The 24,161-nt window shown below is 39.2% G+C and overlaps 1 protein-coding gene across 3 annotated transcripts; it reads left to right on the forward strand.

Annotated features, from left to right (window-relative positions):
* Positions 1-3,661: 3,661 nt before the first annotated feature.
* LOC102079344 (uncharacterized) lies at positions 3,662-12,112 on the forward strand. 3 transcript variants are annotated; one of them, XM_025911103.1, is made up of 4 exons: positions 3,662-4,128; positions 5,134-8,443; positions 9,749-9,823; positions 11,351-12,112. In XM_025911103.1, exons 2-4 carry the CDS (start codon positions 5,205-5,207, stop codon positions 11,364-11,366), a joined length of 3,330 nt encoding a protein of 1,109 aa, XP_025766888.1. In that variant the 5' UTR covers positions 3,662-4,128; positions 5,134-5,204; the 3' UTR covers positions 11,367-12,112. The 3 variants fall into 3 exon arrangements, with proteins under 3 accessions (XP_025766888.1, XP_005471990.1, XP_005471991.1); XM_005471933.3 differs by having other exon boundaries at positions 11,392-12,112; XM_005471934.3 differs by having other exon boundaries at positions 5,181-8,443; positions 11,392-12,112.
* The last annotated feature ends 12,049 nt before the right edge of the window (positions 12,113-24,161 follow it).

A 24,161-nucleotide genomic window follows, 5' to 3' on the forward strand; every position in this document is an offset into this window, starting at 1 on the left:
CCTCGCAAGATTTTTTTTCTTTAAAGGAAAGCGATTTTCTTTTTCAAATGTCTTCACTAAAGCATAACCAACTGTTATGATGAATAAATGCAAACCACACAAAACTCTTACAGTGACAGTTAAACCGTTTTCACTGTAGGCATTTTCCCTGATACAATACTGTGTAATTGCCCCGAGGCTATGAGATAATATTTTATTCACAAAGTCAGCCTCGTGTTCCCTACAGCTGCAGTGATGGAATTTGAGTGCAATCTCTTGAAATCAGAAGTCAACACACGGCCTGGTTTCCATAGTCAAATTTACTAATATCTGATGATAACAATAGTCTGATAGACTATTGCAGTCTAAACGGAACTGGCTACTGACCAAATTATTAGTCAGCAGCCAGTCTATGCTATATATTACCTATATAGAGTCACAGAATGGATACATTTTCCTTGCGCAGCAGGACTTTCATTACTTTAATAGATTGTTGTATGAAAATAAAACATTAAAGTATTAGAATATTCTTAGTTTGATTTAATTTGTTTTTGTATTTAAAGTTTTTTGAGGTTTTAACATCCATGACATAATCCTCTTCATCCTGTCTAATTTACCTTTTCTTTTCTCCTTTAATTTGCAGTGCTGTCTAATGCTGGCTGAAGATTTAATCTTGTGAAAGTAATAACACTGTAGGAGATGATTTGATTTGATTTGATTTGATATACCTTTATTAGTCCCACAATTTATTATTGTAATGCAATAAAATCATTTCAGGTGCAAAAGAATCGTAAACATCAAAACATACAGTAATAAAATAATTCATTCTCATCTTTTTATTTTAGGAAAATATTATTTAGAGCATTGTACAAAGATCACTTGACTATAATCAATATTATGATGTCCATAATAGTGCATAACCTGATTGATTTGACAGCAAATATAAACATTACCATACTTGATTATTCATAATTTCAGTATATCCTATGAATATGATGTTGATGCAGGCATAGGGATAAATTATGTTAGAGGCTTGTGGGCTGTAGTGTCCGTGAACTTAAATGACATACATTAAAGGGCTTATATACGACACATTAAACTCCATAAATGAGAAACGTTTTGATGGTTTATCGATTATTTGTCAGATGTAAAAATACATGGTTTTAAAAATACATATCAAATACACATTAATTGATATTAAATTAAACTTTTATTAACTTAAAACATGTACTTGAATGTTGCACGTTTGCTATGGAAAATAATCCTTTTTTTTGTTATCCCAAGACAATATTCAAATTGTTGTTATAATTAAAGAAATTTACCAAAAGAAAAGAATTCCACAGGGCTTAGAAACCATGCTTTAATGTCTGCAGCAGGAAAAAACCTTCAAAGCTCAGTTTTTTAAAATGTATTTATTTATTTATTTATTTATTTATTTATTTATTTATTTGTGAAGACATCAAACATTTTGCACAACAACATGATAAAGTTGCAAAAACAAGAAAAAAATCATAACCTGAAAAGTAATTAATATTCATAAACGTAAGATAGAATACACATGTGGTGAAGTGCTTTAAATGCCAATGTGGAGAAAAGTACACTGTAGGATAGAAATACTGTATGTTAATTACAAGTATTTTTTTTTAAGGGTGTCCTGTCCAACCAGAATTATGGTCTACATCCACTGTTGTGCCAAAGGACCGGGGTGTGATGGTGAAATGCAAACTGTGTTACAGGACAGAAACATCAGTATTATTCTGCTAACATAACTTTGGCTCCTTTTTGCAAACATTTGCACAGACAGCACGCTAATGCAAAGCTGGCAAAAAAAACCCCAGAGTGATTCCCAGCCCCAGACCAGCAACCGGACCTTGAACTTCAACAGAGGCAGTGGCTAACAAAGGAAGTGATGAGGAGTCAGGCTTGAAACACTGTGGCCTCCATTTCTGTCCTTACATGCTAAAAGTAGAATCACTGTGACGATCACTTTGAATTCTCTTTGGACTGGTTTTCAACTTTGTGCTGTTGATTTTGTGTTAAAAGTGATAAAAGAAAGATCCTCGTCCTCAAAGATGTGTCCTCATTAGAATATGGATTTGTGTGAACATTAGCTTAAGGCAGAGGTTCCCAAAGTGTGGGGCCCGCCCCCTAGGGGGGGCGCAGAGCCATTGCAGGGGGGCGCGGTATGAAAAGAAAAAAAAAAAAAGAAGAACGCTTGGACACTGCTAGCATTATGGACAGGTTTTTGACGGGGCTCCCACACAAACGCAAAGCAGGAGATGAAGCATCGCCAAATATGTTTCCAAACCAACTTCCTTCCAAGCCAAAGACTAGAAAATATGGTGAAGCATATCTTCCCTTTGGCTTCACCTGCACAAGTGCCAAGGTAGGTCTCCCCTGCAAAATTAGTTTTCCCTGCGTCGGGAGCACGCGCTGGGCTCTCCAAATCACGGACAAACAGTATCCCACATTCTTGATTTTTAGTTCACAAACACTTCTTGTAATAACTAACTACTCCTGACATTTTGGACATGTTAGCTCTTTATGCAGTAAAGTTACAGTGGGATACAAATAATATCAGGCTGATCCTGGCGTAATTTGTTCCCCCTCAAATCACAGACTAACAGTATCCCACAGCTGTTTTTGTTTTTGAACCCATTTTGCACAGAGAGGCATTTTTTGTTTTAAATAATCTCCGTTTTTGGTGAATCGCAACGCCATTTACGTGTTGACGAAAGGCCCAAACGCATAGAAACAGCTGCGTTTTCAAAAATACCCGTGTAGGTGTGGACGTAGCGTAAAAGAGTTAGTAGTATATTTTATTACTACCTGTAATTTATTGCCGTTTACTTGTATTTGCTTAATTGTTTACTAAATGTTTGAGGTGTGAAATAAACCGCAATGGAGTTTGTAAAGAAAATATGGGTGTGTGTGTTTGGAGGATGTGTTTGTGCGGTGGGGGGGGGGGCGCGAACATTTTTCTTGTAAAACAAAGGGGGTCCTGGCAAAAAAAACTCTGGGAACCACTGGCTTAAGGTATATATTGTTTATATTGTTTATATATATTGTTTACTGGAGTAAAGTGACAGTAATGTTTAGCGTATTGAATTGCTTTTTCCAGTGAGTAATTAAGAAAGTATTTAATTGCTTTTAAGAAAAGTAATGTGAAATACGTACATAACAACCCCAACACTGGTCATGAAATGTACATAATGAGCAGTGAGAAGCTGAAACAATGGCCTCTGGGAACTAGAGGCAGACAGAGAAAAGCCCAGGAGACCCAGGGCATCCGCCGACCCCCCAGAACACTGAAGACTTGGGGTCACACATCCTGATGATAAAAGAATGTGTGAAAAATCAAACATTAGCTACACATGAATGCCTATTTTCTACTTGGACTAAGCCCGATCTAGAAAAAAAGTGCCTTCTCTGTAAAAGAAACTATATACATTAAAGAAATTACAGACTCAAATTTATAATAGCGTCAAAGAGACTATATTTGTAATTACTGCCTCTTCAGACTGCTACAACTTCGTTTATATACATTTGTTGCCATTTACATTTCCTGTTTTTTAAGTTGTATGGTAATTTACACACAGTCCCTACTCCACTGATGCAAGTCACTTCCTCTCTCTCCCTCTCTTTCTCTCTCTTTCTCTCTCTTGCTCTCTTTCTCCACCCAGCTATAGACCAGGATACATGAATGCTGGGAAGGAGGACAGTGGCAGAAAGAGCAGAGAGGGAGCACCGCTCAAAGAGTAAGTGAGAAGAGGAGGTAAAAAGATAAGGCATAGTAAGGCAGAGTGTGTTGGAGGACAGCATACTGTAGCATACTATGGAGCAGTGTGGAGCAGCAGGACCAAAACAAGAAGCGGACGCAGTGAGGACACAGCTTGGCTTTATGCCTGATCAATAAAAGGTAGATTAGTTCAGAATCTGAGCAGTTACGAAGAGGACTCATTAAGCAGCATTGCTTTACCGAGATGACTGCCTGTGGACTGCACCGAGTTTGAATTGTGCAGCCAAGGGATAAAACATATGAAGACAAAGTCACTCAGAACCTTGAGAATCCATGAGGACATAAAAGAGAGTGCGTAAAACTAACTCATTTGGAGCCAAGACTTGCAGCAGGATCAAACAAAGACTGAGGTATGTCTTTTTTTTTATTCATAAGTTGAGGGCGTGTAAACATTCTGCAGCTTTTCAATAGCTTGTTTTTTCTCTGCTTGTTTTTTTATGGTGTATTAACAGGGCAAGACAGTTGTCACTTATTATTAGACAGCAACTACAGACGTGGGTCACTTGACCTAGCTCAACTAACATCAGTTGACACGAGAACCAAAATAATAGTCCCTGTGGATGACTAATGTTCGTCTAGCAATTTAGACATATCTGGATGAAGGATTTTGAGGGGTATGAAGGCCAGGAGAAAGTGAAGAAAGCCTTACCAAAATGTATTTACATGTTCTTTTTTTGTCATGAATGAATACCTGCAAGTGCTAACATAGACACACAATCTGTGTTTAACTGTACAATAAAGAATTGCTGAAAAATCCACACGTGATCACCCTGGTGTTGACAACTGAACTGTTGTTGCATAAATCATTAAAATGACCTCCTCTACACATGAGAAAACTTGTGTGCACGCATAGACACACACACTTACACAGGCTGTCCCCTTTGTGAAATGGTGTTGCGGTTAAATGCACACAGACCTTAATTAAGGCTATAGCATTAGTGTATGGTACTCTTTTTCAAGGTGAGCTGAACGTGAAGGGTAATGGGGCTAAAGCTGCCTTCTATGGCAAATACTGTAATGAAAGAAGACAGAGTTTACTCCAGGCGCTATGTTGGGACATTAATGTGGGTGGGATCTGTGCATTATGTTCAAAATGCTGATATAATATACAACACTTCTCTGGTTATCAGCATTTGCACATTGTCATTGCTTTTTCCAGTCTTATTCCAAGAAAGTAAGAGCACAATCCTCATAATTCTTGACAACTCTAGTTATCCTCTTTTTTTTTGCACTATTGAAGCGCTTCGTTGTCTCAGCCCAAGCTCTGTGCATTGTTTCCTGCTTACTCATGGATTTCCTTCACAGTGCCATCTAAAATGTCTCTCGCTTTAAACGTGTTCCTCTCTTACTTTTAGATGGATGTAATGATGTGGAAACGCTGACCCCCTTTTTGAATTATCAGACTTTTGAGTCGACCAGTCGAGGAATGGGGAGACGAGCAGCTGACCTGACGACTTCGGTTCCGGTTTTAGGAGTCCCTGCCTTGGTTGGCGTGCGTGGTTGGAAGGCAACAGGAGGAGACAGATCCGGAGGAGCCCTGTGGGGACTTCAGTGCAGTGTTGGTGTTCAGACGTCCCCTGCGATAAGTAGACCTCCTACCCAGCTAACTGATACACTCTCAGATAACATTAGTCAAACATCCAACAGCTATATTACCAAGGAAACGGAAGAAAAGGAGTTACTGCTAACAAAGAGTGACAAGGAGAAAAAGGCTATTCTAAAACAGAAAAGTGGGGAATCCAAGACCAAAAAGGAAGTGACTTTCAAAGCACTTGGAGGTGAGGCCTCAAAGGATGTGGCCTGCTGTCAGAGGAACAGTAGAGGGACTTATTGCTATACCAGGGCAATCAAGACAAATCCACACATTGCAGGGAATGCCAGGTCTAATTGTAAATCTGGTAACCGTTACACTAATGGCAGTGTGGTTGACTCAGAGGCAATCGGTGGGATTACCGTACACAATGATGAGGCCGAGCCTGTAAAGGGAGCAACCTGTCGTGGAGGAGACCGGACCAGATTGCAAGGTCATTATACAGAGTTGTGTAGGAAGACGCTGCCATTATCTGGTGTCCGACCTTTTGGTATGCCTCAAAAAATATGCAACCACTGTGGAGGGAGACAGTCTGTAACCAACAGAGCTGTTATTATAGGGGAGAAAATTCCTACTCCCAATGCTTTCCTTAGAGGGAACTCTTTAAACTCATCCTTCACCTCACTCTCGACCTCTACGCCTTTCCAAATATCCCACACTGAAAAAAACCCTACAGCAAACCAACAACTCTCTGACAGCATTAAGAATACTGACAACAGGACCCAAATTACAGTCAATCCGCAATCATTATATGTTAATGAGGAACTAAGGTATCGAAAAACACCACACCCTGCATGCCCGGTCCACTCTATAGGCAATCAAGTCACTTTGTCAAATATAAATCCTGCCAGAGGTGAAACATCAATCCAACCTACAACCGTCCTACATGCTAAAACCATCACTATCACAAAAGCAACAATAGAAACCAGACAGGATGATTCCAGTGAAAAATTCTGTGCCAAACCTCCACAGGACCATAAGCTCTCTCGTCCAACAACTCTCCCTTTGACCCCTAAGTTGGCCATAGCTACCAAGGCCAACAACCCACATTCACACACTTACCCCAAGCGCATTAAGAAAACACAAAACATATCTAGACAATACAATGAACCTCAAAATGTATGTGTGTCTATACATGCTGCACCTGAGATTACACTGTCACCACCTTCGCATTTATATACTGTAGCCACAGGGACTGGAAATACATCCAGTACCAATACGCTCATATCAACCACAGTTTTGAATTCTGCACCAACGTCCACTGAAAGCATAGCTGCTAAAGTCAATACTCAGCATAAACCTCTACACTCCAAGCATGCAGGTCAAATAAATACAACTAATAACCAACAAATTAGCCCTAAATGCCCCACATTATCACTGGCCAGCAATGCATTCAACCAAATGCATAAATCAAAGTCACCTGCACACTTTTTACCCTCAGGTCCACCACATACTCAGCTTGAACATTATAAATTACAAGAAAAGGCATCCACAGCAGCTGTTAGCACATCTTTAGCTAAAATACCTTTTACTGACAGAGGAATAAACTCAACTGGAATTCAAGCTTTTGTTAATCCACAGCATCCAGCTATACCACATCTATATTTAAGCATTTTAAATTATAAAGCTAATTCAGATCAAATTGCATGTGATGATAAGTCTGTGCCTGCACAAATAATTCACCCTAACTCTTCAAATTCTGAACCTCTTCTTCACGCTTGTACATCTTCCCTAGACACGACATCTAGTGCATCCAATCTCCTAGACTCGGAAGTTAAGGTGCCTGTGAGTACTACTTCCAGCTCCAGACTTGGATTTAACAGCACCCTGAACAAAAATATAGCTCTCAGGAACACAGCATTCAATTTGAAAAAATCTGCAACCCCAGCTGGCTCGCATTTTTTTGCCTTGACAGAAAAACAAAATAATTTCTCTGTATCAAGTGCAAATTTGCTTCAATCAATAGGCACAGCACAAGTAGTTAGCTTTAATGAAGCCCCCGACACAAGCAAACCTCAATGCACACGAGGACCAGACATCAGAACTCAGAGCAGTAACAAACCTGGTAACTGTGGTGTTGTTCGTCATCAGGAAAGCAACTTAGCACCTCCGCATGCATTATCTAAGCCTCAAATTGTGCCAGAAGATCATAACAGGGGCAGTGATGCTAGCACTAATCACCCTAAATCAACCAATAACCCCAGTGAGGAGTTGCATTCTGATAAAAATAAGTTCAGCACTAATCTAATCAATGAATTAATTGTGCTTGAGTCAAAAGACCATGAAAATTCAAATCCATCGCAGGTCGCAAACCTCCAGAATTACATTTCCCTAATTAAGTCAAACAGCTCTTGTCTGCAGGGTTTCATAAAAACAGAACAACAAAAGCCTGCACATAATCAAGGATGTGCAGAAACAGAACATGAGGGACGCTGTGCAACATGCCCACCGGTAACAACAGCCCAGCAAAAGAATTCAAATGCAGAACGGTTTGCCTTGGGTGTATCAGCCAGTCATGCAAATGTTAAGCTTAAAACTGACGTAGTTAAAGAGACACATCCCAACAACTCAACACCCTCTGTAACAGCGCAAACAAACTGTGGACCCATCACCTCAACCAGAAATGTCAAACCCATCATCAAATCCTCAGTCCAGCAAAACTCTGACATATTATTACCGCCACAAGCACTCACACGTCCCGAGCATTCTTTCACTGCGCCAACCCCGTGCAGCAGTGAGAGAGAACCCCGTATGCACACAGGCCTTGATCGCAATTCCATATTGCTATCATCAACAAAGCCCTTGGCATCCCATCCCCACCTCCAGTCTAAGAAAGTGGAGGCAATTGACAGCCCCGCTCCTCCTCAGCCGTGCCCAGAGGACACCAGCCTGGCTCACTCCCACCCAGCTGATGCAGCCCTGCTGCTGCCGCCTTCCTCACAGTGCTGCAAATCAGCAGCCCTACAGCAGAGACTTGAGACTGTGGAGGCCAGCCTAGCAGCCAACAAGGACAGGATCACTACTCTGCTTAACATTATCCATGACCTAGAGACATGCCACGCTCCAACCAGTGGGTAAGTAAATGTGCGTGTGTGTCTGGGCTCTGAGTGTGTGTGGAAGTGTAATAAGGTATGTGTTGAGTTTTCTTTTTCACTTCAGATTCATCAGTTTTTTACTTGAATGTCTAATATGTAATTCATTGGAGCTTTACACATTTGTGAATGGCATATACTTAACATGCTTTGTTAGAGATGAGTTGTAAATATTTTGCTGTAATACTTTATATTCAGTCCAGTACAAGTACAGCTGCCAGAATCCTGTCTAGGAATTATTTTAAAAGCATTCCTGCTTCTGCTGATCTCTGGCTTTCCAGTGAGTCATCACTTAGATTGGAAACACTCAGCAGCATTGAATATCAATGCAAACACCATTGTTTTTAGACTGAAAACAGTTGTGTTAAAGCACAGAGCTTCACGTGTTTCTCACATATTTCCCCATTCTGTCCCATAACTAAAGTAAATAATACGAAGAAAGATATTCCCGCATCCGCACTAGAAGACCTCAATAACATTTTAACCAAACAAGTTTCAGTCGTGTAAATAATTTCGCACACTGTGATTTAAGTTGCACAAATCAATTTGAAGGCAGCATTGCTAACATGTTATCAAGTCTGTTTCACAAACGTGCAAAAAATCTGATTCGAATTGTAGTGATGTGGCATTGCAACATTGTTGCAGGTTTGAAAACAGGTCCGTGATTATGCTCCTGAGTATGATAGAAACCTACTTGGGCATTTCAGGGGGGCAGAGATTTATATAGCCACGCAATTCTTCTGGGACAAATAACAGGAATTAAAACAGGCCTCTGGCAACGTGTCTCTGTCAATCATTCTCATTCAGTGTGCTGTGTTAATAAGCTGTGACTGCCTCTGAGGTCATGTTTTAGAATAACCAACTCCTAATAACCTACTGATGTCTTACACGCTATGTTATATAGCTTATAACTGCCAACAGTTTAGACTGAATGTGTCTCAGATGGATACAGTGATGGGAAAGATGATTACACTGTAAATCTAAAATGATGATTTGGTTAACACAAAGCACAGGTTTATGGTTTATCATGACTGACATCGTGATCATTGATATACCTTAGTTGTTGCATCAGTTGCATCGTGTATTTTTCTTTCATCAAGAATAAGACACAACGATTCATGTAAGTTGCTGATAGTTGATAGGGTCATACATTAATTCATCCATCCTTTTCCATTCAAGTTATATTAGAATTCTTAATAGCTCATACTCTCTTGCACTAAAGGGTTACAGAGTTAAGCAGTTATTCACAATATTTAACATATAAAATGTGCTTTATCTGTATTCCAGTTGGCGATCCCACAAAACAGGACAGGACTTCAAAAACTGCTCAACATGTCAGAAAACTGCTTGTGTTGTATACAGGTGAGACAATAGTGTCATTGCCAGTTGTGCCTACATGCAAAGTTTGAACACATAACTGATCAAATCTGCTGCGATATATCATAACTATTCTACAGAATAACTAATACATTTTAATTTTGCTACTTGTTTCCCTTTTGGTGTTCATTCGATAAAAGAGATGAAGAAACCAATTAAACCAAATCAACATGCATGGCATGCACAGTAACAGGAACTCGTATCAGTTTATTCAAGGACAAAGTCGGACAACAGATTTACAGTTTCAGGCACACAGTTCAGTTCATGGGTCAGCACCTCTGCCATTGCAGCTGCCGGTTCTTTGCCAGCCTGTTCACTTCATTTCTCTAAAACTTAATGACTTACTGTCATTAGCAAGCAGTTTCTTGCTCAGAAGTAACAGAAGGATTATATTTTCCTGTCAGAGAACACGATAAATCTCATGGAAAAACTGCCAAATTTAAGCACTTGCTTTATGTAGCACAGTCTATTTGGAAATTTAAGCAGGCAGACAGAACTGAGTCGGGTCCAAGCAGCCTACAAAACTGATTTATACTGATTTATGAAGTCAAAATCTGCACTGTCAGTTGGATTGTAGACTAATTGATGTTATGCTGTATTAAAATGAAATGTTTTAGCAGATTAGATGACTCGCAGGAAGCAGGAGAATATATCAAAAGTAGTTATAGCTAACTGAGCTATTACTGTCTTAGTTTAGACAGCCATTTTAAGCAATTCAGCAGTAGCGGTTGCATTTCAGTGCCTTGCAAACTGAACCTAATTCCCCTTTATTAAAGAAAGCAGTGAAAGGAATTGTTTGTCTGCTGTCTGAGAAGAGCTTTCACATCCCTTGCCTGTAAGACTTATCATGGAATATTGGTTAGTTCTCATATTCCAACACTGGTATAGTTTGCACCTAATAACTAAAATGTTGCATCAGGTGGAAGCAATGGAAAATAAAAAATATTACTAAGTGGGGCGAGGAAAATCTAAAATTCTTCTCATCATCTTTTCGGAAAACAAAAACGCCTCAAGCTCGAGAAAGCAAAACCTTAAATTGTCTTCGTCGTGAAATATTCAAAACATTCCTCTTGATCTCCTTATTTCCAAAACCCCTTTTGTATGACAAAAAGAGTGTTACATAAGTTGATTTGCTGACTAGTGTGTGTGCGCGCGTGTGTGTGTGGGCATCTGGTCCTTAAAAGGCCAAGTGGGAAGATAAGAATATTCAAACCAGACGTGTGTACCCTCCAAAAAAGGAGGATATCCTGCTGGGAAATGTCTACCTGCCCAAACCAATCAGCCACTTTGAAACCTGACAAGTGCAGAGCTTCCCACATGAGGAGACCACACAAAGCAAAGTGAAATGTAGCAACACAGTTTATAGTGATTTTGAGGCATGAAAAGCTTTTGCATTATGTAAAAATGAGCTGGAAATGCAGATACGACACACTAAAACATTCATTTGCATCTTCGGAGAAAGCTTTCAGGTTTGACACACTTTTTGTTTTTTGTAATGTGTGTTTTCTTCAGGTGGGAGAATGACTAATTTGGGGCTGTGTGTGTCTCTCCAGTGTAGAGTATGACTTCAGGCAGCAGGAAAGACGCTTCTTGGAGGTTCTGAATCGTTCAACTGCGCACCTATCCCAGCCTTTAACCTTCAGCCTGCTCAGAAATGTCGTCATTAAGAACTTAACAAAGACAAAGCTGAAAAGCAAAAAGCTGTGCAAGACTCTGTTCAAATGGCTTCCAAGAAAAACCCACAAAGTCTAGACCTCTTTTCAGTACCTGTGTGCAGTTTAATAGCCATTATCCTGTGTTACAAGTGACCAGCAGAAGCCTTTTGCAGAGAACTCTTACTATTCCCTTTCTCCCTGTAGAATGAGATTGCTTTGAATTATGTTCTTCCCAAATAAAGTTCCACTCTTCTGCACACTGTCAAAGCCTACATGAAGGATTTTCTCAAATTTGAACCTGATCTTTGTGACCTTCAACTAGTACCATCCATAAGAAATGTATTTTCACTTTTTCTCAAGTTAAATATGTTTTCTTGTCAATATGCCTGCATTAAAATGTAGATTTCTATATCTAATTTTGTACATGAGATTCTGTTCTGTTTGCACTGTTATGATTAAAGCATTTGATTCTATATTCCCTGTTTTAAATGTCGCTTTACCTTTTAATTACCGTTAAGTAGTTTGATATAACATCTGTTTATTTGTCTATAAATTAGTTAATCTGATTGATTCTAATTGCTAAACTGTTTTTGGTAATTTATGAATGAAATAAAGATTTGTTTCCACTTAGGACATGTACGTTCAATGCATCTAAACCTTTTCACAACTGCAAACTGGCCACAAGGGTGCACAAAATACAGAAGCATTCATTATGCCTTTGCCAATTGTGCTGATGGTCTCCAAATCCCCGAACAATCTGAACTTCATAAAAGGTCTCTGAGTAAAACAATGAAATGACGAAAGGCTGCAATGAAGCATGCACATACCCATGAGCACCCTCATGGACACACACTTATGGACATACAAAGCAAACTAGCAACGTGAAACAGACCCTTGTAGTTTCACAGAACTGTTCATAAAGCGCGAGGGGAATTTTGGATGAAAGCTTATGAATAAGAGTGCGTGCAAATTTTATTTGAGCAGTATGTCAAACAAAGATTGTGATATTACCTTCTTAGCAGGCGATACTCAGGATTTTAATTAAAAACCCCTCTAAGAAGAAATAAAGCACACTGAAAATGAAAGTCGTGTAACACTGTTACAAGGAATGTGGGCTCAAAGCACCTCTGAAAGCTTTGAAGCCTCATACAAGTAGCCCTGTTCAGTACATTTAAATCTAAGTAATGCAGACATGCAAAGGTGCAATTTTCACTTAAAGTCCCAAAAATTCTGCATTGACTTTTAGGTGCAGACTTAAAAATGCATAAAGGTATAAAATACTAAATATATAAGTTAAATATATGATTGTCCAAAGCACCCCGAGCAACTGTTGTTATGATTTGATGCTATATGAATAATATATACACTGGTCAAGATCACTGTTCCACGTAATCACATTTTATGTGGCTAGAGACCAGCCTAATAAGTTACTTTTACAAATAGCTCTTTCAAACTATATATTTGTGCATGTACATTTCATCATTTATTTGCCATTATGTCTGTCTCCTCCACCAGCAGTGGTGGCTCTCTTGCTTCCCTCACTTGTACCTCCTCAGCTCAAGCTCCATCTTCAGGGCTTTAACACAGCAGATTAGACATGTGGCCCTCTCTCATCTCGGGACATCTGACAATAAGCCAGCTAAACAACAACAACGGCTGGTTATAAGCTAACATTATTGGACCTAGTGGTAGGCTTGAGTGTCCTAAAAACACACTTTCCCTCTAAACATCTTGATTACATAGTCATCTGGTATGAGAACGTGTTCGGTGACTGAACTGATTTATTTGTAGCCTTTTCTTTTGCCTTTTTTCCCCTGCATGTTGATATCATAATATGCTGAAATCCTCTAACTCAAATACCTGCAGGCTGTCAGGTTGCATTGTAGGTACAAGCTGTGCAGGAGGAGAACTTTTCAGAATTCATTTTTTAATTGCTTCAATTACGCCATGTCAGTTATGAAGAAAGCTCCTCCGTGAGTCTGTACTATGTCAGTGCTTTAATGCAATGAGACACTTTGGAGAGTTTGTATTTCTGAATGTTTGTATTTCTGCATGAGCCAGCTCAGCAAAATGTTAAGTCAAATGAAATACGTGATTTGATTCATTTCAAAGAGAGATTTGCATTAGTCTTACTTAAATTTACTATACACAAAAGAACACAAACAAAACATTTTATAAACTTTGGCTAATAGAAATTGTGCAGGAGCTTTCTGCTGAGTTTGTGTACTTATCTGGGGCCTGCTAATTTGGAAAAGTGGTACTGCTGAATAATATTGCAGCCACAGCAAGTCCCAGGCCCTAGAAGACAAGAGGAATGGGTCCATAAAATAAATTTAAACAGGGCAGACCACATATTACATTTTTATTGATATCCACATCAGAGATTATCTTTCACTGTGAATTAAACCAGTGTCATCTATGTGCAAATTCAAGTGCTACATTTTAAAGCGTTTCGACAAGTAGTTCTACAGTGTCATTTCCAACCTTTACTGTGCTTGTAAATCAACTAGTGTAACTCACAAAGAGGCAGAGAAAAACAATTTAATGTGTCTCATAGACAATCACTGCAAAAAATATGACTGTTGCTTCTTTTGAAGTGAGGTAATTGGGTAGCGCTGGAGGCAGATATTTGGGGGGGGGGGAAATCATCAATGCTAAAATGTCTGCTGTACTTAAAGCATGCATATCTGAGGAACTGCACAAATAAAGTCTTTAAGTAATTCTGTAAGAAGCCATTTTCTATTTAAGTGGAGATTGTTTATCTAAACCCCCGTGCTTTTATGCATTTAAAACAGCATTTATCTTCATTTGCTTTCCCACAGTCAGGAGTTTAGTTTCCAAACATTTCTGTGAGCCATTTTCACCAGATTACCCAATAAAATTATACTTTGTCAGCGTCATTTTAGTTTTTAATGCATGCTTCTTTCTTTTGAATTTTAATAGAAGTTTTTGGTGGGGGTTTTTTTTTTGTAACTTGCCTTGATACACTGATTTTCAACAATATTTCCATGTTTGTAAGAGGACAGTCAGAGCTACAAAACGTAGCTGTATAATAACATACAGCTTACAGTAGTTACAGTATATGCATATGTATACATATGCATATAAAAGTCATTTTGCTGCACATAATAAAATAAATAATAACCAGGTTTACATATAAAGTGCTAACTGACCTTTTACAGTTGTTACAATAGTAAAAAAGTCCGCCATCTTCAGTCTGCATCATATGATAGATGATATTACCTCCAAATCAGATTACTGCTTTCCAGGTGAAGTATTACAACGCTGCAGCTGGTCTGCAGGTCCATGCATCCCTCAGCCACTTCCAATTCATTATTTTGGTTCAATGGTCCATCTGGATTAGGTCCAGTGACTTCCATCAGCCCTAGCATTTAAAAAAAAAAAAAAAAGCTAAGGGTAGCAGCCAGCTCACAGGCTCAGATAAGTTACACTGTGTACTGTACACTGTACCTGTGCATTGAACAGCAGATTAAATGATTTTACAGCTGGTAAATAATGTTGATCATATATTAAGCCCCACCCTCCCAAGAGCTAAATGGAAATAGAATATACTTATATGGCAAGAACAGGGACTGGATTGTGTAGATGAATAATACTGTAGTCCAAAAAGCTAATATAGGATTAAAGGGAACTGGTAACAATGTAGGTTTCCACCTTGTGTCAAATGGGGCCAAACTAATTATTTTCACTTTGCCCTGGCAATGAGCACTATATGAGCTGCATTGCTTAATGGTCTACACAATCATGTACAAGGTAAAAGATTCCTGGTTCGACCGAAGGAGAAGTAAATCTCTTCCTATAAATCCATGTGTTGTATGAAGGATTTCTGAAATATATATTTTTGTTAAATCTGGCAGCTCAAACATACGGAGCTACCTTTGGTGCCTTTTTGTGTAAAAAAAGGCAGACAGCCTCATTAACTATGAAAAACTCATTGATTATGAAGCATAGTGAAAGCCAGATTAGTTAGCAGGGGTGCCACCAGGGGGGGTCACTGGCTACCCCCCAAAATTTGCTGCCCCATTTCAGAGAAAATGCTGATATTCCTGCTTTAGCCCCAGTTTTTCTCATAATCAATGATTTTATTTAAAAAATAATGCAAAACTAAACTTATAACATCTAATAATGAAATATCAACTGCAATACCCAGTGATTGTGTACAGCAGTGCCTTGAGATAAATGCTAATGCAACATGGTAATATTCCCAAGTTAACATAGTGATGTGTAGGATACTGTGTCAGTTCAGTTTTTAATGTTTGTTTCCTTTCTTTTTGTAACTGGCCTCAACTTGCCTTGATATGCTGATTTTCAGACAGTCAGATCCACAAAACGCACAACATAGCTTTAGTTCTCATGCTAATATGTGCTACACACACATCTTGTGATAAAAACACACTTCCAAGAAAGAAAGTGAAACTCGGAATCATTTAACGACGATGACTTTCAACAGGATACTGCTTGCACAATCCTATGGCTCAAAAAATATATATATATTATTTTTTTATGTAATTCATAAGCCACACTATTTTTTTTCTTTATTACTCTTTGACAAAACTATGACTTTATCTGTGACCATGTTTATCTGTCACCCGATTTGCATGGATTTCTCCAAAATATTTACTGTATGATCCTGAGAGTGGAAGCAAGCGTAGCACAAATAAGCACACCGAGGTAAGCTGGTGCTGATTTACATTTTCTTGTATTTTTACAGCGCTGTGAGTGTTATGTGACACCAGTGATTCATGAATGCTTTTAATCCAGTATAACATATGCTAATTTTTTAACAGCACAGTACTGCACAAACAGTACTTGCACACAGTAGTATGGGTAACAGATGAAGCTATTTTCCTAAATAGCTTGAAGGCAGGGTCCTTCTTTTTAGGAAATTTAGGAACATAAGAAAAAAATTACCATTCAAGCAATTTTTGAAATAAAAGTGAAGATTTTAATATTTGAATTATATTGTGTTTAGTTTTTCTTTTTTGGGGGGGGGGGGGATTCTGTCCCAAGAGAGACAGTTTCAGAGAGGACAATCATTTCCACTGCAGTGCTTTTCTCCCAGGGCAGCCTGCTGTGCCCTGACAGATATTTTTTAGACTGAAATTCTGTGCAAATTGCCCTGTTGTTTTTCTTTCCAGCACAGTGAGCGGTGGATTTCTACACCTGCAGGATGCTATAATGAATGTATTTTCCAAAATCTTGTAGAACTGAGTTGGCCTAAATTTGAAGACTTTGAGTCGTCTTAGCCATAGTTTTCAATCTCTTTCTATATCTGCTGACAATTAATGTTAAAATGAATGTCAGCTTTTTTCTTTTTTTTTGCATATTCACTCTGACAGTGTCATCATGAGGATGTTTTACACAGTGAGCTACTCCTGCCCTCGCTGTTATATTTGAAAGTGTTAAGTTTAAACATTTAGTAAATATTTATAACCAGCATGTGTTCATCTGTACTCTAGTAGGGCTGTATGCAAGAAACTGCATGCTGAATTTTAAGTGCCGTCTTAATGCACTTAAATTGCATTAAGACAGCATTAGGGTTGTTCAGTAATATGATTATGTTCAGAAGTTGTAAGTTTGACCTCATTATATGTGGACAAAATGCAAAATGTAGCAAAAATAAATCACTACACCAGGTTTCCAGTCAGCCATAAGAGTGTAAAGCAGATTTCAGTTCATATGTCTGCATTTATTTGCTTATTTATTTGTTTAAATCAGATTGTTTGATTAGAATGTGGCCTATTTGCTGTTTTACCAAAGATAAATATCCCTGGCTCTTGTGTTTCTCCTCTATATATGGAAACATTGCTGCCGGTTTCATTCACAGAGTAAGCTAATGACTCATTCTGACGTGGAGACTCACTGCCAGTGTTCCTTGGGGACAATGAGGAGTGGAATAGGGCAGAAAAGGGCACATTGGGGTTTAAGCTCACTGCTCCTCTCAGGGTCGAGTGTCCTCCAGAGGGGTTTTAGAGGAGCAGTAATCTGCAGAGATGGAAGATATCGGCTTTCCCCGGAGCAGAAATGGAAAAAATGACGTGGAAGAGAAAGAAGAGCGTAATGGTTAAATTTCCATGAGAGACAAGTCAATTGACTAGGGTTTATTTTGTGGTCTTGAACATGATGTAATGTGGTTTGATAGTCTTGTTTAACAAACATGACAATTCCCACTTTAGTCTGACTTTTCTTTTTCATGACTTTACACCATCATGTTAAATATTGCGTGAGGTCAAATTAATAAAAAACAATGAATAGGGATGTGTGAAACCTGTGATCTTGCCACATCGCACCACATTAAGGCGGTATTTGTAGTGTGAATTATAATCACCAGAGATAACCTTGAGAGCTTAGAAGCAATGCTTGCTTTATTTAATAGAAGTGATGTCTCTTTAAGAAAATGACTGACAGTAACCAAGACATTACATGTCCCTTATTTCTTCAAGAGCCTAATCTATTTGACTGACAAGGAGACTACCACACGTATCCACACATAGAATACATAAACATGTAACACAAGAACTTTTTTTTAAATGCATATTAAATATTAAAAAACACATTAAACTTTTTTTTTTTTAAAAAGGTAATTTAGTTTGCAGTTAGAATATCTTTGTCATTAATTTTACTTGAGTTTACTTAGGTCAGACTGATGGTTTTTGGACTGTATGTTTTACACCATTCAGTAAATTCCTTTAAACCCATTTCCTTAGTCTGTGATTGTACAATACAAAATACATAATCTGAATATCTTTAAAAAAAAAAAAAAAAAAGAACCAATACCCTGGCTTTTAAATGTCACCAGCATCTAAAAGCTTTTACATATTTAGTAAAATATTAACTAAATTAATTCACACACTTTACCATTATGTGGAACCAGCTTCCAGAGTGGATTTGAGAGACAGACCCCCTCTGTACTTCTAAGGCTGGGCGTAATACTTTCCTTTTTGCTAAAGCTTATAGTTAGGGTTGGATCAGGTGATCCTGAATCCTCCCTTAGTTATGTTGCAACAAGCTTGGAACTGGGGGCTTCCCATAATGCTTTAAGTATTTCTTCTTTACTCACTTTTTTCACTCACTGATGACTTTGCATTTAATCATTAGTAATTATTCATCTCTGGCTCTCTTCCACAGTATGTCATTTGCCTTGTCTTCCTCCCCTCATCCCCAACTGGTTGCAGAAGATAGCTGCCCCTGCCTGAGCCTATTTCTGATAGAGGTTTCTTCCTGTTAAAAGGGAGTTTTTCTTCCCACTGTTGCCAAGTACTCGCTCAAAGGGGATCATTTGATTGTTGGGGTGTCTTTTTATTGTTGTAGGGTATTTACCTTTCAATGTGAATCACCTTGAGGTGACATTTGTTGTGGTCAGGCGCTATATAAATAAAATTGAATTGAATTGAATCAAGACTTTTTGTGCATTTTTTGGACATCAGATGATGACATCTGTTTTCTTAATTGCTTAATAATTACAGGATTACAAAGGCAGGGTTCACTCCGGATCACCAGTCTGTCACAGGATCATTCATGCTCACATTCACACCTATGGAATTACATATAACATACACATAACTTTAGACTATGAGATGTTCAAACCACAAATTTCTCTTTTGAAGTAACAATGCCTCCAGCACCGCTCTGCTCCCTCTATGCATGACATCTATTCATTCATACATTTTCTTCCACTTCTTCAGTTTAGGGTTGGGGGGAGCTGGAGCACAGCCTGGCTTCATATGGACAGAGGCCTGGTACATCCTAGACAGGTTGACAGACTATCCCAAACATAAACACCCGAGTCATCTGACATACTCTTTAGCATGCAGTGTGGATATTGGAAGTTTTGTACTTCCAATAATTACCTGGTTGCTCATTTGTTAAATCCACATTTAGTTCAAATGCTTATGTTACATATCAGCAAATTAAAAAGAAGCCACAACTGAAGAGAACTTGCCTAGTGAAACTATGTATGTGTAGAAAACCTGTCTGTTAAAGAAATTAGAGTTAGGGTTTTTTTGAACTTTATAGAACAGCTGTCATAGATGAAAGCTAAGGTTTGGGGACGCATCAACACCAAACAGGACATACTCAACACCTCGGAGAGAGTGACAGAAAGCTTGTTAGTCAGGCACAGCACTCCAGGCTTACATCTTGTTAGCACACCTGTTTGAATAATGATGAATGACTAAAACATAGCTGAAAGCCCTTTATCATTACTGCGTTCAGTCAAGAAAATATTCATATAAGCAATAATAACAGCTTGGCAGATTTTCCTCCCAAAATGTACACATTTTTACATGAACACATTAGAAAGTACAGCGCTATGCAAATTTTATTGTGGAAGGCAAAGAAAACCATATGCAAACTGGGTTCATGCATACATTTATGTTGAATACGACATCACCATTAAATGCTAATGCACTGTAAAACGCTGCAATAAAAGACTCAGCAAAGCTACTCTGAGTCCAACAGCTACATAATAAGTCAGATTATTATTGATTTACACTGCTCCTAGTTTATTCTATTGCATTTGTTTCAAACATTTACATGTTTTTTTATGTACATTTTATATTCCTTCAGAATATAGTTACAATAGGTAGAAGCTGAAACAGAGTTAGCTGCATATATCGATATATATCCATAATATAATTTATTGATTTGTCTAAAACTTTAAAACATCTGAGTAGCAATTAAGATCATATTTTAAAAGGTTTTTCGCTGTGTTTCCAAATGGGAATATTCACTGTTCTCTATAATAGCAAATGGTAAATGGCCTGTATTTATATAGCGCTTTTCTAGTCCCTAAGGACCCCAAAGCACTTTACATATCCAGTCATTCACCCATTCACACACTGGTGATGGCAAGCTACATTGTAGCCACAGCCACCCTGGGGCGCACTGACAGAGGCGAGGCTGCCAGACACTGGCGCCACCGGGCCCTCTGACCACCACCAGTAGGCAACGGGTGAAGTGTTTTGCCCAAGGACACAACGACCGAGACTGTCCGAGCCAGGGCTCGAACCTGCAACCTTCCGATTACAAGGCGAACTCCCAACTCTTAAGCCACGATCGCCAAACTAAATATCATCAACTAAGAATATAATGTATACATAATTATACCTATAGAATAGGACAAATATAATAATAATAACAACAGAATAACTACATGTTTACATTATGCACAATTTTATTAGGAAATTGCTTTCTGTCTCTATCCATTTCTGATAGTTCAGGAGTTGAAGCCCCTCCTACAGTACCCACTTATGCCCAGCAGGTGGGAGAAAAGAGTTACTAAACTGACTAGAGGATTTGAAGATATGTACCCAGAGTTTACTGCAAAGGAAATGTTTTTTGTTTTTTTTTAGTATATATATCTCTATCTGAGAGTGAACTGAACTAAATTATATTTAAATTTTTAGCAGGATTTCTGATTTTATTTTATTTTATTTGTGTTTAACAACTTCATTTTGGTTATGTAATATTTTCTTTACTAATGATAATAAGTTCCTAAGACAATCAATAAAGATGCAACGACTCAATTAACAATTTGGAATTTTCAAAGTTAGAAAATGTCAGTTTCATTTAATTTACATTGATACATAAATTTTGTCACTTACTTGTTTCTCACCAACCTAATGAGTTTTATGAAGCACAACTTAGTGTACTAGATTTGGGGATTTTTTCAGACTTCCTTTACTCCCCAAATAAAAACTGTTATTTATGACTCCCTCTTGGTTTAACATCTTGAACATTCCCATCAACTAAAGCACTAATCTTCCTGCTTGCATTACTTTTTAACTCTTACGTAACTGTGCACTTAAAACAAGAGCAAAAAGGTTACATTTAATAAAGATACTGTTTGAGATTATCTTGCACGTGTACACATCCAAATATGTGCATTACTATACATGTGAAGGGGATCCCAGGACAGACATCTTTGAAAAAATGAAGCCCCCTATATCATCCTGAGTTTGCAGTACAGTTAGGTATCATAACTCTTAAGTTACATGTGTTATTGTTTAATCCCATGAGCCTGCAGGATTATTCAGACTTGCTTCAATTGTTAACTTGTTTTCCTTTGGGGGCAAGTATGGTGATTTGAGCACGTACTGTGAACTCAGGGACACCTCGTTTGAAAGAAACCATTAACTTATTTTGTCAAATGACCATTTGTTTTTAGAGTCTTATTGCAATGGAGGTACAGTTTTATAATGGATCACTGGTCATTATAGAGCCTGAATATTAGTTTAGGGATTAAAGAGAGACAATGCATGTCACACTAGAAGGTTTGAAGCTAAAATACCAACAAAAAGTCTGAGAATTCTTTTTTTTCGTCGGGATTTGCTGCTGAGAAGAGACATTGTTATTGAATATATAAGAAGCTCACAGACCATAAATAAAATGCCCATAAAGTGACAATGACTGAGACTGAAATTGAATTGAAAGTGAAAAAACCTAGTGGTAAGACTACACGCCTTTGGAGCGGAGGGTCTGTATCCAGTAAGGGTCCTAAGGCTAGACCCCCCATGCTAAGCGAGACAGATAAATATGAAGGCACGCCGGCTCAGACATCGCCCGGATCAATAAAGTCTGCGTCAGGTGTTGAGGAACCAGGGCACCCTAACGAGAAGTGGGCTGGTGGAACAAGAAGGCATTGGTGGGCAAGAGATGAAAATAGGGCGTTGTTGGAATGATACTACGCAAGTAACCCTGGCGGAAGGGGTTACATGAATGGGATGAGAGACCAATGGAATCTTCGACACCCAACATCCACAATGATGGCAAAACAACTAGCAGCTCAGTGTTCCAACATTCGAAAGAAGGGACTGCTCTCACAGCTATTGACGAGGTACAACACAAATGCTACGGCAAGGGGGAGCCAGGGGGGAGATATCATCACCCCCTCCCAAGATTGGGTACCAAGCCCCAAGTGCGATAGAAGAAGGATCGTTGAGTCCGAGAGGAACTGAAAGATAGGATCATGGCTAAGCTTGAAACCTGGATCCCTCATAGCTGGTTACCAAGACTTTGTGAAGTACCCTCAGAAGGTCTGCTAGATGATGTTAATGCAGCACTACGGACGATACTTACAGCCACCATTACCGAGACTAACAAGCTGATCTACACCACGGCAGCAGTGATCAGTGAGATGCTGGGCTATAAGTTTAACCATGGAGAAGGAGGCTAGAGGCTAAGATCAAGGTAGCACGGAGGGAGGTTAGCCAACTATCGGAGCTGCAGAAAGGGGCGACAAAGAAGGTGCCTTAGAAGTACAGCAAGCTGTCCATACCTGAGGCAGCCTTGGCCAGCTGTTTGAAGAGGTACACTAGAGAGATCGAAGGCAGGAGAATAAACCAGCTGTTGTCCACAGAACCAGCCAAGGTGTACTCTAAGTGGCAGGGGAACAATATGAAATCAGCACCACCAAAACTGGAGACGGAGCAATACTGGAAGAGCATAGGGGAGAAGGACGCAACCCATAACGGCAATGTTCAGTGGCTAGTGGATCTGAAGGCAGACCACAGAAACCTCCCTGAACAGGGTCCAGTAACCATCACAGTGGTAGACATCCAAGAAAGGGTCTCCAGTATGAAGAGTTGGACAGCGCCAGGCCCCGACATGGTTCACGCCTACTGGCTGAAGAAGCTGACTGCACTCCATGAGCGCCTGGCAGCACAAATGAACCAGCTGCTAGTTGACTGAAGGCCGGACAGTCCTGATCCTCAAAGACCCCCAGAAGGGACCGGTCCCATCCAACTACCAACCAATAACCTGCCTCAGCACCACGTGGAAGCTCCTGTCAGGCAGTATAGCGGCTAAGATGAACAGGCACATGGGTCAATACATGAGTGGGGCACAGAAAGGGATGGACAAGAATACGGGAGGTGCAAAACACCAGCTACTGGTAGACCATTAAGTAGAGGACTTAAGTGGAGGACCCGAGCTTGAAGGATAGACAAGACAAGAATTTTTTTTATGTATATATACATATATATAAATATATATATATATATATATATATATATATATATATATATATATATATATATATATATAAATAAACACCCAGCACGCCCCTGCGCGGTTTATCCTTCAAGCTCGGGTCCTCTACCAGAGGCCTGGGAGCTTGAGGGTCCTGCGCAGTATCTTAGCTGTTCCCAGGACTGCGCTCTTCTGGACAGAGATCTCCGATGTTGTTCCCAGGATCTGCTGGAGCCACTCGCTTAGCTTGGGAGTCACCGCACCTAGTGCTCCGATTACCACGGGGACCACCGTTACCTTCACCCTCCACATCCTCTCGAGCTCTTCTCTGAGCCCTTGGTATTTCTCCAGCTTCTCGTGTTCCTTCTTTCTGATGTTGCTGTCATTCGGAACCGCTACATCGATCACTACGGCCGTCTTCTTCTGTTTGTCCACCACCACTATGTCCGGTTGGTTAGCCACCACCATTTTGTCCGTCTGTATCTGGAAGTCCCACAGGATCTTAGCTTGGTCATTCTCCACCACCCTTGGGGGCATCTCCCATTTTGACCTCGGAACTTCCAGGCCATAATCGGCACAGATGTTCCTGTACACTATGCCGGCCACTTGGTTATAGCGTTCCATGTATGCCTTGCCTGCTAGCATCTTGCACCCTGCTGTTATGTGCTGGATTGTCT

This window comes from Oreochromis niloticus, linkage group LG10, assembly GCF_001858045.2.
Source record: "Oreochromis niloticus isolate F11D_XX linkage group LG10, O_niloticus_UMD_NMBU, whole genome shotgun sequence".
NCBI classification, from domain to species: Eukaryota; Metazoa; Chordata; class Actinopteri; order Cichliformes; family Cichlidae; genus Oreochromis; species Oreochromis niloticus.